The sequence below is a fragment of the Armigeres subalbatus genome, chromosome 2 (assembly GCF_024139115.2).
Source record: "Armigeres subalbatus isolate Guangzhou_Male chromosome 2, GZ_Asu_2, whole genome shotgun sequence".
NCBI classification, from domain to species: domain Eukaryota; kingdom Metazoa; phylum Arthropoda; class Insecta; order Diptera; family Culicidae; genus Armigeres; species Armigeres subalbatus.
Window position 1 is genome coordinate 369,090,460 of NC_085140.1, and position 17,795 is coordinate 369,108,254.

The 17,795-nt window shown below is 36.5% G+C and overlaps 3 protein-coding genes and 1 long non-coding RNA gene across 18 annotated transcripts in view; 2 read left to right on the forward strand and 2 right to left on the reverse strand.

Moving 5' to 3' along the window:
• Positions 1 to 4,969, forward strand: part of LOC134213044 (probable nuclear hormone receptor HR3) — a 566,164-nt gene extending 561,195 nt beyond the window's left edge. For all 14 annotated transcript variants that reach the window (XM_062691558.1, XM_062691557.1, XM_062691552.1 and 11 more), the window contains one exon: positions 975 to 4,969. In XM_062691558.1, coding sequence (XP_062547542.1) covers positions 975 to 1,098 — 124 coding nt within the window. In that variant the 3' untranslated portion in view covers positions 1,099 to 4,969. The remainder of the gene's footprint in view (positions 1 to 974) is intronic.
• LOC134213046 (endonuclease G, mitochondrial) overlaps positions 1 to 17,795 on the reverse strand; it is a 458,875-nt gene that overhangs the window by 287,503 nt on the left and 153,577 nt on the right. The gene's annotated exons all lie outside the window — the stretch shown is intronic.
• Positions 9,298 to 10,332, forward strand: LOC134217212 (uncharacterized). Its single transcript, XR_009980947.1, has 3 exons — positions 9,298 to 9,527; positions 9,641 to 9,819; positions 10,198 to 10,332. It is a non-coding gene; the product is annotated as an uncharacterized LOC134217212 (long non-coding RNA).
• LOC134216464 (uncharacterized) lies at positions 11,837 to 13,563 on the reverse strand. The gene is made up of 5 exons (XM_062695340.1): positions 13,463 to 13,563; positions 13,260 to 13,406; positions 13,038 to 13,188; positions 12,159 to 12,992; positions 11,837 to 12,094 (listed from the first exon to the last, which is right to left on the reverse strand). Exons 1-5 carry the CDS (start codon positions 13,561 to 13,563, stop codon positions 11,837 to 11,839), a joined length of 1,491 nt encoding a protein of 496 aa, XP_062551324.1.

Here is a 17,795-nt window from a genome sequence, read left to right on the forward strand (position 1 = left end):
CAAATAACTGAAGCCCAGAAGACGAACGGGCTTGTCGGTTAATGGCGTCGAACTTCATTTAATTTTGGGGCAGTATCTTGTGCCGCTTCGACGGGACATATACCGTTCAAAGGCTTACCTGATGAAACAGGGAACGTTGTTTGTCCCGATTGAAGTGTTACTGCACTAGAACAGATTACTGTGTTACTGGAAGACGTGTTGTAGATCCGTTTTTTGATGTAAATCAAAATAAATCTAAACTGTGCTTGCTTGTATAATTCAGTCAAATGTAATTGAATATCGAATGTTTATTCGTCTGTTGGGATTAGCTGCACTTTTGCACGTCGTTGAATTTTCAAAACTATTTGCTGTGAGCTATTAAAGGATTTAAGCCAACCGGCAAATGAGATCCACAGAGCCTTATCCTCTTCGGCATTCAGATTTCTCGGCCCTGAGGAAGTGCCAAAACTCTATAATAATAACCTATATGTATAAAAATAAATTTCTGTCTGTCTGACCCTTATAGACTGAACCGATCGCCGACTCAAACAACAGAACCGATCGCCGTGAAAATTTGTGAGATTTTTGGGGCCGGGGTGGTTCTTAGGATGGTTATGGGGCTCCCATAATAATGAAACACCAATTTCATCATAACTCGAGAAAATAATCAAGCAAATGGAACCAAATCTGGCATGTAGAGGTTTTGGAAGGGAAGATATGTTTCTGTGATTGTTTGAAACCCCTCTCCCTTCTGGTAAGGGGAACTGAAAATTAACCAGAAATTTCTGCATAACTCGAGAACTAATCTGATAATAAATCAATTTCAGGCGAAACGAAGTTCGTTGGGTCTGCTAGTAAAATATAATAATAATGATAATATATTTAAATCGACATGTGACTCTTGTGCTAATCGGGGCAGTGTATAAATGTTTAGATTTGTAACGTTGACACCCAATAATTTCATTTCAACTTATTTCATTTCAATCTTATTGCAGCGAGCTTTCCATCATGCACATGGAAGCGCTTCAAAAGTTCAAGCAAGACCACCCGCAATACGTATTCCCCGCACTGTACAAGGAGCTCTTCTCGATCGATTCCCAGCAGGATCTGATGACATAACAGGATCACCCCCCGGAACCGCAGCAACCCCACCACCCACTCCAGCAGCACCAGCAAATACTTCCAAAGCAAGAGCAAAACTCAGACCTCGTACCACCATCTGCATCTGTGTCGGCAGTAGTAGCAGCATCGACATTACCGGAACCATGTGATGACGAAGACGACGACGACGACGACGGTGGCGGCGGCGGGTTTCAACTCTCGGAATGCCACCCTTCTCATCACGTTCCACAATCGACACACCAAGAGCAATATTTGAACAGAAGCACCCCAATGGAAACGGAAGCGGCAGCGGAATGTCCACCCAGCGTGCGGTCACCACCATCATCGGTTCAGGTCGGCGAAAATAACACCTTCATCATCATCATCCAACAAAACGGTGAAGTGGTCACGCAAGCGAAGTAAGCGTTGGTGGCTGCTGTTGAAGTACTAGAATAATTTGGGATGATGAACAAGGGGTAAATGCTTTGAATCGAGTGAAGCGTTCGCCTCACAATCGATGATGTTGTGTTCAAGAAATGGTGCTACGCTACAGTTGCATGCATAGATGTAGGCGCGAAACAGCAGAAGTAGAATTGCATGCAAGCGTTTTCTTTGCCTATAGGCAGCATTCCGGGTGCCAACACACCCACTCCTGAATAAGAATACGAAAAATGCGTTCCACACTGAATGGAACCGTCGTCGGTTTTCGGTCAGTTCGAAGCTTTAGTTGGCGCGTGGCAATGTTGCTTATGGATAGAAGGCGCGACGGGGAATTTGTTTAAGTGAAATAGAAAGATAGTGAAGGTACGAAACAAAACACACGGAAGAAATAACACAGTTGTGCAGACACAAACACACTCACACATACAGACACACTGAAAGCGATAGTAATTAGTTGTTGATGTAAATGAATTTAATGATTGTTATATTATTTTAAAAGTTTTAATTTATATCTTTTTTTTTGTTTTCGTCTGATGTCTTCTCGAGGATTTTTTTATTTTTAAAATGAAGGAAAAGAAAAGATTGATGTATGTATGTTATAGGTCAAATTTATACATATTAGAGTGATAAGTTTAGAGTCTTTTTTAGCATGCACACAACACGAATACACACACCTACATGCAAGTAGTTTGTTAAATGTTCAAACAATGAGAACCAGAGACATTTTGACGTTGTTTTGTTTCTTTGATTGTTAGCTTTCGTTCTGTTTTGAGTTAATATTTATTTTTCATCCAATCCGCGCGGCAAACGTACAAAGATCGTGTTGGCACGAAGGATCAAAACAAAAAGTGATTGAGTTATTTTCAAATGCTTCTTTTTGCATCCGCTCCTTGGAAGTGAAGAACAAGAACAAACGAAGATTTTGAGGTTTCATACCACATTGGCAGAATTGGAACAGCATTATGTTGAAACATTAAAATATATAGAATGCAAAAACAGAATCTCTCTCTATAAATGGCTTCCATTTTATTATTTCTTTCTTTCATTTTGTTAATTTTATTTCCAAGTCGTTTATTTTTTATTTCTTTTTAGTTTTTTCTTTAGGTAGGCAAATTTTCCATTTTTGTTGGAAAAGTAAAAAAAATCGAAAATTTACAATTTCGGAAGGAAAGCAAACGCGAGCGTTTGAGGTTCGTTATTTCGATGTTTTCCGTACTAGTTGTGTATTTTTCTTTGATCCTGCTAAGCTCGTAAGAAAAGTACAGTCTCTTGGAGAATATTCGTTTTCGGATTTTAATTTCGTTTTAGCATAGGGAATAACATTTGTAAGGTTCGTAAATAAACGTTTTCCGTTTTTCTCACTGTAGGTCACATTTAGGGAAAAAAATAATTGAAGCAAAAGTCGAAAAGTGAAATACGTGGAAGTGTTCGAAACAGTATTAGGAGAATAACAAGAGGAAAATGTGAGAGGAAATTAAAGACTTGACTAAAAATACTAGAGATCAACAGTTAGAAGAAACGAAACGAATACCATTTACTATTCTAGGAAACGACGGATGAGACTCAGTCCAATTGGCTTTAGGAGCTCTGTTTGCCTTAGCAATATCCCTTATCCCAGGAAGGATTTACTTGAAACTATTTGTACCAGTTTCACGCCGGTTCAATCGGTGGCCCAGTTGTGTACTCCAGTTATGTCTGTAACAGTGTTCCTTTTAAAGTTTTTGAACAGTTTTTTTGTTTCAAATTAATGGTTACAGGTTTTTACGCAGCGTACCATAATTCTCCGCCCCATCAACTCCCTGTTGTAATGTTATTAAACCCAAAAGACTACAAACTACTGAGAATCAAAAGTTAATTTTTAGAAACTGACTAGTAAACAAAGAAAATCTCTCTATCTCTTTCTCTCCAAACACTGACCGCAGAAAGCAAACCGCTCGTTTGAAGTCCACCTGAGCGATACTAGAAAAACAACCGAAACTGATAATTATTCGAACAAATATAAAAGACCCCTCCATAGCGAATCGTAAGGAAACAAACAAAAATCGTACTGAATTTAGAGTTAGGTTCTTTTTCTAAATTTTTGAGAAAAAATAACTAATACAAAACAACTGAAACGACACCTTTAAAGGCATGGATTGTGAAAACTCAAAAAATAGACTAAACATGACCGCAAACTTGAAAAGGGAGGTCTACGGATCTATGATAACAACTACAGAAACAGCAGTTAAGGAGCAGGAAGAGCTGAAGAGAGACGCGCGCACTGATTTACTACTAAGGAACGGGAGAGATGTTTTAGTTGATAGGGAAAAATCTTGTACAGGTCAACGATGAATGCGAAGTTGGGTAGCAGAAGTATGATGAAATCGCACACTTCCACAAGACGAATGTTGCAGTTTAGTAGTAGGATCGAGAGAGGAAACCAATCGGAATGTGTAGGCAAAAGGCAAATGCGGAAACGAGAAAGTTACACAGTTTGCAGTAATCTTTACTGCGACTCGCAAAATGAGAACTTATAAATGTATGGGTGCTTCTATATATAAAAGAATGATAAAAAATTATATATTTAAAATTATAAACTAAAAAATACAGAAAAGAACGTTTAAATAAACACATAAACACAAACAGCCAGACATAAATCAGACATCCGTAAAAGTAAATGAATTACACAGAAGAAGAGAAGAACCACACACACAAATACACATACACGCATGTTGAAACGTAAATCGAATATATATTTGAACGGCGGATGAGCCAGCACTTGGACGGACTGGAGAACAACATTAATTTCAAACCGACTGTAACATTTTCGCATTAAATTTGACTGCCACGAGTCTAGCTGCTGGTCTGTCCCCGTTTTCTTTTCATGAATGTAAGAATTAATTGCCTTAAATGATATATATTACATAATATACAACATAAAAATATATTTAAAGAAAAAGCAGAAGCAAAACAACAATTACTGAGCGCAAGCGTTAAAAGAAACAAGAACAACTCACACACAGGCACACAGAAAAAAAAAAGATAAAATGTGAGGAGGGAAAAACAGAAGCATTGTAGTAATTGATTTTTTTCTAATCATAAATTCAAAGGAGTAAATTCGTCATTACGGTAAAGTAAGAATAGTTATCTAAATTCTATATATAAATATAACATAATATTTTTAAGCTGAGAAGAATAACTGAGAAAAATAAGGAAAGCTCTAATATAATTTAAATTAATTTAAAAAATACAACCTTAAGCGAAAAAGAGTGGTTGGCATGAGCCCAATCAGGAAGGCAACACACACCTTGTAAGAATTTCATAAGAAGATACGCAGATAAGCAAATCTTGAGGAAACAAAAACATAGAGAAAATAGCGAAATTCGGGTAGGTTTTAAGTTTCACTGAATATTATAATCTATTATACATAATAATTATATTGAACGATTAATAAACTGATTAATCCTTATGATTGTTGTTTCTTTTAATTTTTGATCGTTTTTTGCAGAAAAGTCATAGATCTCTATTGTAGTTATGCATCATTTTTACTGGGGTTAACCCTCAACTAACCGCGAATCACTATTATACATATGAGTACTAATAAATCTTTTTCGATTCACTAATAAACAGTAGATAACTAAATAACCATAACACTGTTGAACAAATTAGTTGATGAAAGGATTGGTTTATAATTCTTTCCATTTATTTATATGACACTCTAGACAAATTTACAAAACTTACCCCTAAACAAGACAAAGTTTGAGTAGATTTCGTTTCTATCGAAATTAGTGCAAATTTAAATGTATTACTAACACAACCTTACGAAGCAGCATATTGTAAGAAAGCAAAATAACGATACAAATCTATCCCTTATCTGAGTTTTAATTAGTTGTTAAATGTCCCCATCATCATCGCCATCCTCGCTCGGTATACGACCCCATCCCTTCTGTCGTTACGTTTTGCATCCATTGACATCAATTACGATTCGATTATAAACACATAACAAAACTTCTGAAACAAATGATGGCAAGCGACTAACGATAAGATAGCAATCCTCCAAACGCACAATTATATACCGATCTGAACCAGATATTCTTACACGATTGAGATCCCAAATAAAGCAAAAGAAAGCCATCTCCCCCACTTCCGATTATCCGAATTTCATTCACGAAATCCCACCTTGCTCCAACACCAACCATAATTACACAACTAATTAAGACTCAATCGTGAAAGAGGATTTTTTAATCTTGTTAGAACTACGCCTATTCATTATCCCATAACTAACGAATTTTGATCGTTATTGGTCATTGGCTCGCAATGAAAAAAAAAACATTTCATTCGAACATTATTATTTCTAGAGAACTTTGAAAATAGGACATGTGTACTTTAATCTAGGTATTATGTTGATCGCTACAATTATGCCCTAGTAACATTGACGTATTGATTATGAATTTTTAGCATACTTGGAAAGTAAATAAATATCTTCAAACGCGTTATAAGATCATAATTGTTTCTTGAGTGGTGTTGATGTATGAGTTGATTCAAACCGCAAGCTGCAATTCTAAAGCAGGGAATAATTGAGTTGTATCACAACAAATAATCAGATTTGCACATAAAAAATATTAAAATAATTTCGACAAAGTACATACGACCTATTTACAAGGTACTCTCTTTCGGACGCAACGCATAATCATTTCTTTATGTTTTTCCACGTTCAAAATTGTCATGCAACATCATTTACATTGTACAGAAATTGCAATGCAAAATGTCATCTGTATGAACGAAAAAACTGAAGACGATGCATTTACAAAGAAAAATAACTGAAAGTTCGAAATAAACACAAAACCATGGAATACGACAGCCGTAACACAAAACCGTATTTGTTCGGCAGGTAATAGCAACAAGGATGTCGAACCAGAAACCCTGTTAATGATATTTCGTTTTTATTAACCACAAGATGCAAATAAAAAGACTAACAAGTGAAAAAATAACTTTGAACAAACAATGTTAAAATACAATCTTTACTAATCTTACAAACAAGATTTAAATTGACAAATTAACATCAAATGGAGGATAGAACTGATGTTGAAGACAGAAACAAAACAAAATTCGGAAAACCATTACGGATGAAAAACAAACGATGGAACGTGAACCGAGACGTTGATTGAATATTGAATTGGTTTAAATTTGAGCTCTCAACAAATGACACGAAACATGCAAAATAAAGGTATTCAGATCGGTGGACATGATTAAGTCAGCACAAGAAGAGAACAACGTGACAGAGGAGGAAAAACGAACAAAAATTATAACGATAAAACTGTGAAAAATACGCATTCTCAAAATAAAGAAAACAAAACAAAAATGAGAAAAATAGACAAATAGTACGTCTTTATTAGTGAAATTCATGAAAAAAAGAACGACTTCCAACTGCTGCAGATGGATGAGAAAGAATTCCTTTTAGTGCATTCACCGGGTTAAATAGTTGTGCTGGGCAAATGTTTTTTTTTTTTTTTTTTTTTTTTAAGAAAACTTTCATAAAACATTAGTAAACATATGTATATTATTACATATTCTGAATCCCTATAAAATTTCGGATCGAATAGATAATATCAACACCGAATTTGTGTGGAAAAATGGCATTCTGGTAGAATAGAGTGGGGCAAGAGTACGCACTTAGTTTTCAATCGATCACGTGGCCCTTATGAAGCAAGCTTCTGCATATCAAATCAGTGTCGATGATTCATATACTCTTCCTTTATGTTACCCAGTGGAAAAAATATTGAAATTATTGAGATTCGTTTTAGTAGAACCCTTATTGCAAGACAAGTGAAAAACGCACTCTTACCCCACCGGTGGGGTAAAAGTGCGCATCGGGTGGGGTAAGAGTACGCATTTATCCAATCATGTGCTTTAAGTATATATTAACACAAATAAGAGTTAATAACATGTTATTGATGTTTAATGAGCATATATTAGGGAATGTTTAAAGATTACGTAACTCTTAAAGGGGGAGGGGGTCCTAAAAATGTGCACTTTCATACGAAAAACTATTGTTTTTTATATATACAAAAAACTACAGAGGTAAAAATATATATCAGGTTTCGCTTGGTGTATACAAAGGCATTTTCCTTAAAGAAAGTCCACCAATCACGTAACGTAAAATTTGGCTATTTCATCACCCCTCCCCCCCCTATCTAACACTATTTGTATGAATCCTCCAAAAATTATATGGATCGTCGCACATCTCACAACCCCTCCCAGCTAAACGTTGCGTAATTTATGAATGTTTCTTTTGATTAAATGAAATTATCATTTAGATGAAATTGTGTTTTCGTACTATGTTTAGGTGTACAACAAGTCCTAATACAATTTCATTATTTCGCTTCAGTGCTTTGTTCGCTAAGTCCTTTCTAACACCAAATTACTTCAACTTATCCTAAAAACTTGTGATAATTTCAAATTCTGTCCCTTTTTCTTAGTTGTGGATCTTTACGCTTTGGAAGAAGTCTTATTTCGGCCGGAGATACGGGTTTGACACCATAACTTGAAGATTCATATGCGTACTCTTGCCCCACCGGTTCCTGCGTACTTTTACCCCACAGTCCCAAAAATTATTCAAGTAATGGTTTTGACTTCTTGGAAAACCAACCGGATTGGTGTTCTGTACCATAAAGTACTCTATACAATAGGTTATCGAAATGGTATAATATTCACCTGATTGAACGTATATATGGTAATGAAATACTAGTTGCGGAAATCCAATTATTTTTAGCAAAATGACCAAAAAGTTATCTAACTCCATATCTCCCTTGTTGTTTATTCAAATCGTTTACAATTACACATGATAATAGTTGGCTAGAATACCTGTCAAACTGATGCAGTGCTGCTAGTTTATCTTTTTTTATTACTTCAAAAAATCGAAAACGTACTCTTACCCCACGCGCACTCTTGCCCCACTCTACTCTATGCAATTTACTGCGTGACGTTACAACGCGCGTGAATTCGTGACCTTGTAGTGCTTGTACCTCGACATAAACATGGATAATTCTCTGCTCTGGTCGATATTTTACTCCGAAAATAATGAACACCTTTCAAATATATGAGGATAGTGAAGGATAGGGTCTACTGGGTAATATGCTTAAAAAACGCAATAAGTTTTATTCGACACTACCATTCCGTGACGTTACAACGCCACGCCAGTTGCTCTAAACCTAACTAAACAGGTCGCGAAAAAGTATACCACTTTAAGGACAAGCATCTCAGAATCCAAAACAAAATTCACTCGCGTTTTCAAGGGCACACCACTCAATATGAAAGCATCGCACAACTGTCATTTTCATTATTCCACGCATGCTGCGACGCAGCAAAGCTGAAATAATAAAAACAAAAGTTGTCCGCTGCCTCCGTATTGAGTGGTGTTCCCGTGAAAACGTGAGTTAATTTAGTTTTGGATTCAGTGATGCTTGTCCTTAAAATCAATTTTGGCATGAGTTTTCGATCCGTATAGTATGGTATTACACCAAAAAGATAGAAAAAAATTCGATAATGTATTAGATGAAATCCTGGTTTTTGATCAATGGCACAGAGGGTTTATTTCAATGCCCAAATATGCAATCTGGAACACATATTCTGGTTTCTTTGTAAGATTCCACCGAGTAGAAACAAACACGATGTTAAAATACGTGGTTTGAGGTTTCTATGCCCCGGGAGGCTATGGATTCAGCCGCAACGAATTACCGCAGACAGACGTTTATGTTCATATAAACATTTTCGTTTTTCTTGTGTAAATTTTCAAATTAAAATACGTTGAAATCACCTTGGATACTAGCGCCGCCTATGCAACTTATTGCTACATGAAAACTGACAGATTCACTCGCCGTCTCATCCACCACCCTATTTACCACCCACCGATCGAAAAAGCAAAACAATAACAATCGTTCGCACCGGAGTCATTCGTTCCTTCAGTGTGTGCTTTCGCTTGAAATATCTCGGAAATATCCAATATTTCACTCCACATATGTTTTAACGTAAGTATAGTAATGAAATACAGTTAAGTGTATAGTATAGTTAAGTGTTACAATAGAGAAAACCCAAAGCATTACGAGCTAAAAATTATACTAACGCAGCATTCCCTTTTCAGGTTGTGTTTTACGCAAACCAAATCGACTTCAGGCAAAGTTCAGCGGAAAACACCGTTTAAAAAGGCACCGGCCACAAACATAGGAAGAAGCATCAGGGACTATAGGTGGAAGTGGACAATAATTATTCCGTTGAAGCTTCTTATCACGAACCAATTAAATTGGTGGTTTAACTTTGCAGGTATGTAGCAAGTTGTTTTCGAGAACTTAGTTGAATTGACCGATTGCCATCAAAATACTGGAACAGCGTTAGTGACTACTAGTTTGAAAATGGTCTAGTAATGTGTGTAGAATAACTTTTGTTCAGTGCCCCATTTGAATCACTTCACTGTATTTTTTCTTGATATAGTATTAAATGGACTTCTCTCCCAACTGAAGTAATATTTTATAGTACATCCAGGTTACAAATGCTGTTTCAGATAGCCCAAGAAGATATTTTAAGCCTGTATTATTATCCTGGTGTTACTGTACAAGTTAAACTAGGATAAGGATCTAGTATTCGTTGTTTGTTTTTCTTGTTACGCAAAGGCAAACTGACTTCCCTTTTTCCTAATTGCAGGCTCAATTGTAAAAGACGTTGGGCGGCACCTACGTGAGAGGTCGCGAGAGTATTTCGTCGTTGGAAAAGAAAAACAAAACGTGCAGTCTAGACGCTCGTCATTATTTCCCGCCCAACGAAGGGCTTCACATTTTTTTTATCATACATGTAATTTAGTACGATCAATGAAATACAAACTGTCTGTTTTGCAGATTACAATTAAAAAAGAATTGAATCGTAACTCGTAACGTATTTTATTGACTCTTCGACTTTTGAATACAGCGAATTTATTCCTGGGGCAAATTCATACGGATAGCTTTTCGATTACGCTTCATTTTACGTTTGTTATTTTCAGCCACTTTGTTTCTGATTCTATTTTCTCGCAAGAAAGATTGAATGAGCGTATTGAAAATAAAATCAATTAGCCTGTTAAAGCATGGCCTGCAAATTGATTTTCCGAGTGACTCGTATATAATACACTGTTTTAGGCGCGTTTTAACATTCTTTCTGTTCTCGAACAAAAATTTCCTGAATTTTTGTTTGAAAGCAGCAAACGCTAGTAATCCGATAGAATAGAGGGTATTATTGGGCATATGCATATCTCTTGTTTGAGCCTTTAGTTTTGAAAATGAATAGTCCTCATTGTTCAAGTACTCAACATCTTGCACTGCCTTCAATTTCGCACGGCATTTTTCGTGTGACAATTTGGAAATGGCAATTCCAAGGATGTAAACCAAAGCATTTAGATCCTTTTTCTGAGCTATCAAAGGGATGTTCTGATCTAGCGGCTCGTTTTTGAATGAGGGTGATTCTTCAATATGTGTATCCGTTTCCACGAGATCCTCCTCGTTGAGCATTGGCTGCCGACCGTCGTTTTCACAATTTTTACCTTCATCGAAGACCTCGTTTGCGACAGTTAACATAGCATATTTGAATGCGCTGCTAAACTGGAATGTATTAGGAGCATCGTTAAATCTACAACGTCTTCGAATCTCAGAAAAAAAGTTTTCCAAACAATCCTGGCAGAATGAATTCGTGCACATGTAGTTACAGGCATATTTGGTTCTCAATTTTTCCCATATCCACAAAAGTGCGTTGATATTGCCTATGAAACCTTTTAGGTAAGCAGGGATTCTTTGGGCAGCTGTTAGCTTCTTCGCTTCTTCTTTCGCCTAGAAAAATGTATTATTGTAATACATATTACCAAGAATTTCCTTTGCGTGCCTAAGGAAATCGACGTGGAAAGAATTTTCGGTGATTGGCGTTCTGTATGGCTAACAAGAAACACAAATACATAGAAAGTATAGTTAGTATCGTTAGATAATTATTTAAGAAAACTAACTTTTCCGATTGAGGCCGCGTAGCGTTCTTTAGAAGTTGAAGGTGTCGAAAAGTTTGTCGTGGAATTCAACAAATGCTGCTGTTTGTAAAGCTTCACCACACAGTTCCTCTGTTTCAACATAATGTTTTATCGCGATTGATGTTGATTCACTTAACGTACGTGTTGCCAGAGGTACGTTCATTTTTGTGAAAGGTGGTAATGTTATACATTTGTGATTCAATTTTGGAACCAGCCGTAGAGAAGAAGTTACGTCAGTGTCATATAATTCTTTTATATGCTGAAAAGAAGCTATTCCACCTTCGAACACTGCATTGTGCTTTAATAAAGCATTCCGCGTGTTTTCAACAGATGAGGCGTGTCGTATGGAATGGCAATATCTTCACCGCCTATGTTGATTAGAGGATCGGCATGGGTGGCGCCAGCTTCACGGATCATTTTTTGATTCGTTGTGCACTGATCCATCACAAGGGCTATTGGTATCAGCCCGATCTTTCTGATTGCCATAACACTCTTCTCAACAAATTTCATCTGCACGTGACTTCCAAGGCTGTTATGTGCAAGTAAATATCCTACAGGCTACAAGTTAGTGGTTAAGTTTTTGGAAAAAAATATTAATAATACGCCAAACGAGTTTAGCTACCTGTTTGAATCGACTGTATATTCCGGATGTCATCATTACCACCGCTTCAGTTGCCAGTCTCTGAGGATTATTTTTTTCAATTTTACGTTCAGTGCCATCAAATGGAAATCCATAGAATATGTCTGATTTTGCACAATACGTTAATTCAGGTTTGACAGACATCCCATCCAAGCAAACCATGACCAACTTATCTCTCTTAGGCTTAATGAATCGAGCTTTACACTTCATTCGCATAAGAATGGTTTTGTTCAAACCGGGAAGAATGCCGATACTCTTATTGTACCCGTAAACTGTGCTTTTATGGGGTAGAATAAAGTTTTTTGATCTTCGAACGAATCTATAAGTTCGTGGTCCACTAAGATATGCTCCAGAAGCAAACTTTTTGGTTTCTGGTTGATATCGTCGAGCTTTTGGGTGGCGCATTGCATTTTTTAAAGTATCAAGGATTATCGGATTTCTTCTGGCTTGTTCTCCAAGTTTTTCGTTGTCGTTTTTCTTCTTTTTAAGAACGTTTATTTCTTCGCGCAAAGAAAAGAACAGCTTTTTATACCGGTTGGAAGCATTCAATCGGCGTTTGCTGGTTTGGTCTTGGACGAACATTTGGCGCCGAATAGATTTCATATTTTGTTTGAGCAGTTTTATGGTTAGCTCCCTTGATTTAAGGCTTTGACGTAGCGACGTTTCGGATGATACTACAGGAGGTGTGTTTTTATTTGGGTTGTCGCTGAACTGACGGAACGGCGGCGCCTCATCTTCGGTACCGGTATGATTATCAGGTCGGATCTCCATAACACCGTGAAGTTGGTCTTGCACAATAGTTCTGGATTCTCGTTCCTTTTCAGGAGATAGTTTAGATTGCGTTGATTAAAACCATCTGGCGAAATCATCATCTCCATCGATGAACTCAATAGTCGTTTCATTTGGTTCTGAGCTGAAATCACGACCATCGACAACATTCTTCGGAACATCTTCGGAAAGGTTTTCAAAATCGATTTTTGCGCGTGAAGAGGGAACAGCACCAGCTACTAGGCTGTGGAAACGGAAATGATACTACATTGATGTGTTATTCTTCATAAAATTTCACTGATTCGTGTATCTCACCCTTTATTTTTATTTGTCGAATCCCGGAAAGAGCTCAATGAAAAATGATCAGAGCAAAGTTTTTTGTTTAGGAAAGCGTGATATCCCTGACTTTTGAAAGCCTCTGAAGCTTCTGGAGAATTGCAGGACTCCACCCAAAGGGAACATCTAACGATTGCATTAAATTGGCATAAATAAATTAGCAATAACGAGATACTACTTACAGTGCCTGGTTTTTGGGAAAACTGTAGAAAGAGACCTTTCCTAGTTTCCCTGGAATACCTTGATGATTTCCACAAAAATAAAATTCACACTTCCGGCCCATTTGAAACAGTGCTTATTTTGAAAAGTGCAAAAAAAAACAAAATCAAAACAAAACAAACTTTTGACATCTGCTCTGTTGGCTCAGTGGCGCCACCTGGTTGCTTATTGCCACTTGCTAACATGGTCGCCATGTTTTTTACACATGTTGATTGATCGAGCTTGAACGTCTGTCTGCGGAATTACTAACGGGCAGACATCGAGAAATCTCACATTGATGGTTGCATAGCACTGTTCCTAACTAAACTGGCACCTTTGGACTAAAGACACTATAAATCCAAAAGAGAATAGCTTGATAGCTTGGTAAAAATTAAGCTGTTTAGACAGATTTTTCAAAATTGACTGTAATTTGGTTTCTGGTGCATCAATTTGCACTATGTTCACCCTATTCAAAGATAAAAAAAAAGTATAAAATCAGTGTAAGTAAATTGTAAGAAAACTTAATTTTGTCAAGGTAAAATCTGTCGCAAAAAATAGTTGTAACTTCACGAAAAATTGACTGTTTTCAATTTTCTAAGATGGACATATAAGCATTGAATTTATTATGAACAATTTATTATTATAAACATACTAGTAGACCCGACAAACTTCGTCTCTTCCAATTTCTGATTTATGTTTTGCATTCGCAATTTCTTTATTTGACGGGTAATAAATCGAGTATTCATAAACCTTCACGTGCAAAATTTGGTTCCATTTACTTGATTAGTTCTCGAGATATGTAGAAATTTATGTTTCATTTGTATGGGAGTCCCCTTTCCTAGAGCGGGAAGGGGTCTCAAGTTATCTTAAGAACCTTCCCCGGCTTCAAAAACCCCTGCATAAAAAATGATGGTCGCCCAGTCAACATTTTGATACTTATTGCAAATGATATAGGTCACCATATACCTACAATGAATCATGTATATAATGCACAGAATCGCCATATACCTACTAAAGTGGAGGCCGTATACGTACTGAACAGCGACTTTCTTGAGTTTGCGTAAGCATTAATACGATCTCGACCTCTGAATCTAAAAGCCGATACCCTACCATCGGTGCTACTTAGCAACTCTTGAAATGCATCACAATTTTGACAATCTTAATGTAGTTGAAAGTTTAGTATTGACAAGAGCTTTAATATTACAAATTGCGATACATACTACATTATACGATTTGAGTACTTCATTGTTGTATGTATAAAGATGAGTTGAATCATATATGGAAACTACATTTGATTATCCCGATAATGTTCATGCATAATAACGATAACGTATCATTCCAAGTGATTCTGCGCACATATTTACGATGTTGAAATGTCAACAACAGTAATGTTTTTTCACCGTTTACACCTCCGGGATATTTTAGATTTAGATTTTTATTAATAGTGGTATACGAAGTGGTAATAAGCAGTGGAGTATTATATCAGCGATATTGGCATTAAGAAGGAATAAAGTAAGTGAAAATAAATTATTTATATCTGTAAGGTTCAGTGGGCTTCGATAAATACGCAGAAGAAAGTAGTCATAACGCTCATCAATATGCGACTTGCATAACAACGCGAGTCTGTATTCACGAGATTAGCGATCTAATCTGATTACACTGATATTGTTTATCTTAATTTACGACTTTTTCGAATACAATCGTAAATATTCCATACTAAGGTATTTTATACTTGGATTAAATCAAAGATGCCAAGAAGCAACAAGATAACCGAGTTCAAAACTTTTCATACATCTCACCGGAGACACTGAAATCAATGAAAGTGCTTCCATCTGTTGCACAAAAACTCAAGCATTAATACTATTTTTGAAGGTTTTTGTTTATCGTGTATCGAGAATGTAAATAAAAAAAGAGCACAAACGTCAGTTAGGGGAACTGGGGGTAGGACGCCCACGTTAAGGAAAATGCCATTTTTATCAATGAAAACCACCATTTCAGCCAGTTTTCATCAGCGCATACTGAAGAACAGCATATCTGCGACTGACTACCGATGACAGATATCTAATTGTACATTTTATTGTACAGAAATTTGATTTTTAAAAAGCACCCGAAAAAAATTGATTTTGAAATTATGCGGGGTGAGATGCGCCAGTGGATGGGTTAAAACGCGCATGTGCTTTCGTACTGATTTTCATTTTAATTGCCTACAATAAGGCAATTAACCGAATGTTTCAGCTGTTTCGGTCATACGAAATGAGCATGAGCGTACTGCCCCACACCGACCTCAGAAGTTTGAAGGCCCATCAAATCGTTTTAAGACCAATTTTGACGACGATTTCGTGTGGAACATAAAGAACACGAGTAAGCAGCATGGCTCATGGCTCAATTTTTAATTTATCAATGTATAACAGCGATAGAAAGACTAAATTTCACCGAGCTAGAATTGCATCAAAACACGCAAAAATCGTTTTTGGAGTTTTCATGTGTAACTAGAGAAAATCATGAAATATATGTATCCAATGTCAATATTTTTCATTACTTTATCGTATAGACCATTGAAAATAATCACAATGGGGATATTTAACCTTATTCAGGGGTGGCGCGTTTTAACCCCTATGGGCGTGCTACCCCCACTTCCCCTACACGGCAACACAGGCAACACCATCTGTGTTTTTTTGTTTCTGCAACGAGATTGATTCGTGACTTCTGTGACATATTTTTCTGATAACTTTTTACTTTTTTCTTTAAAACTCTGTTCTCCTTCTCCACAATAACAAGTCGCTCCATAGAATTAATAACTCGTTACACATCCAATGCGTAATCATGATCATGGTTCAAATGATTGTCGCGAGTTTTTTTTTTGTATTTTCGTTAGCTAGGTGTGTTTCCCGATCGATGTCAACATTTCCCAATTCAACTTCTCCAGCAACATCAATTTCGTTATCCTCATATTCGTGGCCTAAATCCATTGGAGTTGCTTCTTCGTTCGATGAAACATATATTTCCATCGGAGTTGATATTACTGCTGCAGGATTAACTGGGAAAAGCGATGGAGCTGCGAAATGCCTTAAGCTAAAATGGATTTAATAGTTGGACATTGTTATCATTGTTCTTCTTGAGATTTATTTCTGTGATTTGTAAAAGCAGAGTTGGAAAAATGCTGATTTGACTGCTCTTATTGATCCCCGGGGTGACAAAACTTGGTCCAGGGTCTCACATCCTTAAACATAATTTAATATACGCACTTCATTAAATGAAAATAAGATTGGTAAACATCTTGTCAGTTCACTTTTAATTAAAGAAACTGTTTTTGGCCATCGCCTTGTATGAGTTGTTTGCATGGTGCAATGGCTCAGCTGTTTTTGTTTTATTTTATTGACATTTCTTCCAAAGATGATCGATTGAAATTAACAGTGTACTGGTTCGGTTTTTGTTCACTTGGGGCGCTTATCGTGTCTCCGTAAAATCATAGAAGTCGGGTATCTTGTTGCTTCTTGCCATCTTTGATTAAATAGCATCATATGTGACGAAATTTGTCTTTCATATACGATATGTGGTTGACTGCACAATCAGGAGAGAATAACAAATTTATATCATATTGTGTTACAGAGCTCAACAGTTTTTCTATCATAGGCTGTTAAAAACTTGGTTCAGGATGTTGTTAAAATAACTAAATTTTCTAACAAAACAATTAAACATAACTAATTCTGTTATAATTTTGTTAAGAAAAAAATGTGATAATAATTTATCATAACTCAATTATATCAACGGCTGTTATAAATAACTGATGTTGTTACAATTATGTTATCATCTTGTTTTGCCTTCCTAGTCGGGTGGGCGCTTGCCCACAGTACAACCAGCTATTTATGGCTTTTAATTATATTTGACTTCAGGGAATTAAAAAAACGTTTAAGCTCTTTTCGTGGAATGGAGATAAGATAAAACGTTTTAGAACTGTACATTTAATTTCACTACGGCAGTCTCTAGTGTCTCGTACTTGACTCGACTTAATGGCCGATGTCCACGTATCGGTTTTTAAAGCTGCGTGCACGCCGCGTTCACGCAAGATACCCAGCATCAAATTGAGGAATGCAAACGTATGCTGGGTACTTTGCGTGCACGTAGCTTAAAAAAAAACTTTACGTGTGCATCTGCCCTAAGACTTACAGTTGAGGTTAAAATACGTATCTGTAAAGACTACAACGTGGTTCAGGGTATTGTTTCAAAGCTCGATGAAATATGTTATCACCTCTCAGACCCCGATGGCAGTGAAAAATCTTAAAAAAATGGCAGAGAAAAATCTAAAAAAAAATTGGA

What these genes read in the sequence shown, in the direction of transcription:
- LOC134216464 (XM_062695340.1), bottom strand. Translation starts at nt 13,563, where the DNA reads ATGGGCCGGAAGTGTGAATTTTATTTTTGTGGAAATCATCAAGGTATT. An exon ending in TCGACAAATAAAAATAAAGG is followed by an intron (nt 13,189 to 13,259) that starts GTGAGATACACG and finishes CCGTTTCCACAG; the next exon opens with CCTAGTAGCTGGTGCTGTTC. An exon ending in TATACAGTCGATTCAAACAG is followed by an intron (nt 12,095 to 12,158) that starts GTAGCTAAACTC and finishes ACTAACTTGTAG; the next exon opens with CCTGTAGGATATTTACTTGC.